Consider the following 6,000-nt stretch of genomic DNA (forward strand, 5'->3'; position numbering starts at 1 on the left):
ATTAACACTGCAATGAAGTTACTGTGAAAACCCCTAGTGGCCACACTCCATTGGCTGTTCGGGTACACTGAGGGAGAATTTAACATGGCCAATGCACCTAACCAGCACGTCTTTCGGACTGTGGGAAGAAACCAGAGCACCGGGAGGAAACCCACGCAGACATGGGGGAAGGTGCAGACTCCGCACAGACAGTGACCCAAGTGAGGAATCAAACCCGGGTCCCTGGTGCTGTGAGGCAGCAGTGCTAACCACTGTGCCACCGTGCTGTCTTCAATATCTTGTAGATGTTCAAATAAATCCCTGGCAAACCAACTTGTTTCTCACTCTGTTTAGTCTTGCTTTAATCTTATGGATCAGGAGGCTTCCCTCAGCACTGTTATCTGGTGGTGAATAAATCAGGAAAGCTACTTGTGGTTGGCACAAATTAAGGAGGGCATTCATTTCGGTGTTAGCTGTGGCTTAGTTGATAACTCTCTCTCTTGCCTCTGAGTCACAGGATTTGCTGATGACACCACCGTTGTGGGTCGGATCTCAAACAATGCTGAGACAGAGTACAGGAATGAGATAGAGAATCTGGTGAACTGGTGTGATGACAGTAATCCCTCAATGTCAACAAAAGGAAAGAGATAGTCATTGACTTCAGACAGCTTAGTGGAGAACATGCCCCTGTCTACGTCAACGGGGACAAAGTAGAAATGGTTGAAAGCTTCAAGCTTTTAGGTGTCCAGATCACCAACAACCTGTCCTGGTCCCCCCATGCCGACACTATAGTTAAGAAAGCCCCCCAACGCCTCTACTTTCTCAGAAGACTAAGAAAATTTGGCATATCACTACAACTCTCACCAACTTTTACAGATGCACCAAAGAAAGCATTCCTTCTGGTTGTATCACAGCTGACTATGGCTCCTGCTCTGTTCAAGATTGCAAGAAACTATAAAAGATCATGAATGTCACCCAATCCATCACACAAACCAGCCTCCCATCCATTGACTCTGTCTACACTTCCCGCTGCCCCGGCAAAGCAGCCAGCATAATTAAGGACCCCACGCACCCTGGACATTCTCTCTTCCACCTTCTTCCATCGGGAAAAAGATACAAAAGTCTGAGATCACGTACCAACCGACTCAAGAACAGCTTCTTCCCTGCTGCCATCCGACTTTTGGGTGGACCTACCTCACTTTAAGTTGATCTTTCTCTATACCCTAGCTATGACTGTAACATTATATTCTCCACTCTCTCGTTTCTTTCTCTATGAACGGTATGCTTTGTCTGTAAAGCGCGCAAGAAACAATACTTTTCACTGAATACTAATACATGTGACAATAATAAGTCAAATCAAATCAAAGATTGTGGGTTCAGGCCCGGGAATGCACAAGCTGGTTTGGCACTTTAGTGCAGTACTGCCTTCAGGCAGGGTCAGTAAAACCCAGCTCCTTTCAACTCACTGAGGTAGATATCAGAACATAGCGTAAGATTTAGGCTATTCAGCACCTCGAGCCTCCTCCACAATTCAATCAAATCATGCTGATCTCACCTCAGTCTCAACTCCACTTTCCTGCCCATTCTCCATAATAACCCTTCAACCCATTACTAATTAAAAATCTGTCTGTCTCCTCCTTAAATTTACTCAATGTCCTGGCAAAAAATGCACTCTGGGGCAGTGAATTCCACAGATTCACCACCTTTTGAAAGAAGTACATTCTCCTCATCTCTGTTTTAAATCTATTACTCCTTATCCTAAAGCTATGACCTTTCGTTCTGGATTGCCCCACAAGAGGAAACATCCTCTCTACGTTTACCCTTTCAATCCTCTTAAGCATCGTGTATACCTCAATTTAAAATGTTTTAAGTTTATTTATTAGTGTCACAAGTAGGCTTACATTAACCTGCAATGAAGTTACTGTGAAAATCCCCTAGTCATCACGCTCCGGTGCCTGTTTGGGTACACTGAGGGAGAATTTAGCACGGCCAATGCACCCTAACCAGCACGTCTTTCAGACTGTGGGAGGAAACTGGAGCACCCAAAGGGAACTCGTGCAGACACGGGGAGAATGCAAACTGTGCACAGACAGTGACCCAAGCTGGGAATTGAACCCAGGTCCCTGGCACTGTGAGGCAGCAGTGCTAACTTTTGTGCCACCGTGCCGCCCAATCTCCCCTCATTCTTCTAAACTCTAGATAGTATAGGCCTAAACTGCTCCATCTCTCTTCATGAGACACACCCCTCATCTCTGAAATCAATCTTGAAGATCTCAGCACTATTTTAAAGATGATCAGCGGAGCTTTCCCGACTGTTCTGATGAATAATTATCTTACAATTACCAAATAGTTGGCGGCACGGTAGCACAGTGATTAGCACTGCTGTCTCACAACGCCAGGGACCTGGGTTCAATTCCTGGTTTGGGTGACTGTCTGTGTGGAGTTTGCACATTCTCCCCATGTCTGCGTGGGTTTCCTTCGGGTGCTCTGGTTTCCTCCCACAGTCTGAAAGTCATGCTGGTTAGGTGCATTGGCTCGAACAGGCACTGAAGTGTGCCGACCAGGGGAATTTCCCAGTAACTTCATTGCAGTGTTAATGTAAGTCTTACTTGTGACAAATAAATAAACTTATAAATAATTTTTAAAAAACTTTATAACAGCTTCTACATTGCTGCTTGCACACATTGCAGTGTGGAAATTGGCTGTGATGTCATCTACACACTTCAGAAAGCACTTAATTGGCTATAAAAGCATTTTGGGACATTCTGGACTGTTGAAAGTTTGTTTTAATTATGTATGACCCACAACATCCCAGAGTGCAGGCAGAGAAGGTTGAAGTCTCAGATATTTGGGCAGAGGAGGGATGAAGGCAGACTGTGTTTTTTATTTGTTCATGGGATGTGGACATCGCTGGCTGGGCCAGCATTTATTGCCCATTCCTGAGGGCATTTAAGAGTCAACCACATTGCCATGGGTTTGGAGTCACACGCAAGCCAGGCTGGGTAAGGATGACAGATTTCCTTCCCTAAAGGACATTAGTGAAGCAGATGGGTTTGTATGCCAAGTGACAATGGCTTCATGGTCATCATCAGACTTCTAATTCCAGATTTTTATTGAAGTCAAACTCTGGTCCCCAGAACAATACCCTGGGTACCAGTGAAAACACCACTATGCCACTGTCTCCCCTTAGTTCAGACTGACAAGAGCTGGGATATCAGGCAAGAGAAAGTTAGAGAGATTAGGTTGAACAAAATCACAAGTGGGGTTTATAAATGGAACAAAAGAGAGGAAAGCAATATTTTGGAGAGTGGGGAAATAGTGCAAATCAACAGAACTGGGACAATAGGTTCAGTGAGATTTGGTAAGGGCTAGGATGTGTTTGGCAGTGTTGTGGATAAATTGAAATTTGTTTAGGGTTGAGATCAGGGGGCTGAAGAGAACAGTTTTGACCTTAGAGTTCACGGAAAATTTTATCTAAAATATAAAAATTGTTCCATGTTACGTAATATTTTTAAAAGTTTTTTTTAGACAGAAGTAAGGCTTACATTAACACTGCAATGAAGTTTACTGAGAAATGCCCCTAGTCACCACAGTCCGGTGCCTGTTCGGGTCAATGCACCTAACCAGCACGTCTTTCAGATTGTGGGAGGAAACCAGAGCACCCAAAGGAAACCCACGCAGACACAGGGAGAATGTGCAGACTCCATACAGTGGCACAAGCCAGGAATCGAACCCAGGTCCCTGGCGCTGTGAAGCAGCAGTGCTAACCACTGTGCTACCATGCCACCCCAGTACAGTTTTATATATCCCACTCCTCTATAAATGGTATAATATTAACAGCTCCAGGATAGCATGCACCTAATATTTGGGCACTGAAGGGAAGAAACTTCAACATGCTGTAACACTGGGATTACAGATTGTGAAATTGAGGAACCACAGCACTATTCAAATGAATGGATGAAAAGTCATGGCCCAGTTCCTCAAGTAATTCATTTCATAGAATCATAGAAACCCTACAGTGCAGAAGGAGGCCATTCGGCCCATCGAGTCTGCACCGACCACAATCCCACCCAGGCCCTACCCCTACATATTTTACCCGCTAATCCCTCTAACCTACGCATCCCAGGACACTAAGGGGCAATTTAACATGGCCAATCAACCTAACCCGCACATCTTTGGACTGTGGGAGGAAACCGGAGCACCCGGAGGAAACCCACGCAGACACAAGGAGAATGTGCAAACTCCACACAGACAGTGACCCGAGCCGGGAATCGAACCCGGGACCCTGGAGCTGTGAAGCAGCAGTGCTAACCACTGTGCTACCGTGCCGTTTAAAACATGAGGTACAAATTCCATCTGAAAAATTTACAGAGGTTTTAAAGCTAATTTTGACTACTTTGTAATGTTGGAAGATAATGGAAATCAGTTTTCTTTTCCCTTCATTCACCAATTCTCTCTCCAATTCACCTTTCCTGAGAATGTGTTGGGGTGGGTTTCCTCAGGACTCCATCATACATCATGTAACTATTGTTTTTAGAAGAGCAGTGGTGGTGAAAGTCAACAGGTTATTTTATCAAATGCCACTCCGCAGAAATGTTTGATCCTGTACTTAGCATAGTCCATACCTGTAACCTTTCCATTGCTGGATAGTGAGGGGGAGCAGGAATCTATTCCCTCCCTAACTGAGGGACTAGGGTCAAAACAGTTCTTATTTATTCTTTTGCAGAATGTGGACATTGCTGATTAGGCCGACATTTATTGCCCATCTGAATTCCCCTTGAGAAGGTGTTGTGAGCTTCTTTCTTGAACCACTGAAGTTCAGGTGGTGTAGGTACACCCACGGTGCTGTTAAGAAGGGAATGCTGGGATTTTGATCCAGCGACAGTGAAGGAATAGCAATATAACTCCAAGTCAAGATGGTGTGTGGCTTGGAAAGAAATTTTCAGGTGGTTCTCATGCATCTACTGCCCTTGCCTTTTAGGTGATAGAGGTGGGTTTGGAAGTTGCTGCCGAAGGAGCCTTGGTGAATTGCTGCAAGGTGTCTTGTAAGTCATGCACACTGCTGCCACTGCGCACTGTGGTGGAGGGAATGAATGTTGAAGACGGTGGATGGGATGCTATTCAAACCGGCTGCTTTGCCGTGGATGATGTTGAGCCACTTGAGTGCTGTTGGAGCTGCACTCATCTAGACAAGTGCACTCCTGACTTGTACCTTGGAGATGGTGAGCAGCTTTGTCCAGTCAGGAGATGAGTTACTCGCTGCAGGATTTCCAGCCTTTTACCTGCTCTTGTAGCCACAGTGTATGTATGGCTGGTCCACGTCTCAGTAAGGAGGACGTTGCAGGGTTGGCTGTACTGTTGTTGCCAGTACCTAGATTTGATCAGCAGCTCACTTACCACCTTGAACAGATCGAGTCCTGCCTTTCACAACCTCGGGACATCGTCAAAATGCTTTACAGCCAATATTTGTGAAGTGTAGTCACGGCTGTAATATAGGGAATGTGGCAGCCAATCTGAACATATTGTGTTTCTTTGTTCAATGGCCACTCCCTTTGGCTGAACACAACTAACTCCTTTGTGTCCTCCACCCTATCATAGACCGTCCCTTTTGTTATTTTTCCACCCTCCCTTCATTTCACTTGCTTAAAACCAATTACACCTCTACCTTTCCTAGTTCTGAGGAAAGGTCACTGACCTGAAAATTACCTTTTGTTTTTGGCTCCACAGACGCCTGACTGGCTAAGTATTTCCTGCCACTTTTTATTTTATTTAAACGGTGGATTTAGTGAAGTCATAGAATCCCAACAGAAAGAGGCAATTTGACCCATCGAGTCTGCACCGACTCTCCTACAGAGCACCTTTCCCAGTCCCCTGCCCTATCCCTGTATGTGGAGATGCCGGCGTTGGACTGGGGTAAACACAGTAAGAAGTTTAACAACACCAGGTTAAAGTCCAACAGGCTTTTGTCCAAGTGTGTGGCTTTTGTCCAAGTCCAAGTGTGGCTTTTGCTACCAAATAAGC

General features: G+C 45.2%; 1 protein-coding gene across 2 annotated transcripts in view; it reads right to left on the reverse strand.

Annotated features, from left to right (window-relative positions):
* The window catches only part of espn (espin), a 281,984-nt gene extending 276,525 nt beyond the window's left edge, over positions 1–5,459 (reverse strand). The window contains exon 1 of one of the 2 annotated variants that reach the window (XM_078238747.1): positions 4,605–4,712. Coding sequence is in view for 1 of the 2 variants with exons in the window: in XM_078238749.1 (XP_078094875.1) it covers positions 4,605–4,716 (112 nt within the window). In the remaining variant the exon portion in view is untranslated. Of the gene's footprint in view, positions 1–4,604 lie in introns of both variants that reach the window. The other variant, XM_078238749.1, reaches the window with a different exon arrangement.
* Between the last annotated feature and the right edge of the window lie 541 nt (positions 5,460–6,000).

The sequence above is a fragment of the Mustelus asterias genome, chromosome 22, assembly GCF_964213995.1.
Source record: "Mustelus asterias chromosome 22, sMusAst1.hap1.1, whole genome shotgun sequence".
NCBI classification, from domain to species: Eukaryota; Metazoa; Chordata; class Chondrichthyes; order Carcharhiniformes; family Triakidae; genus Mustelus; species Mustelus asterias.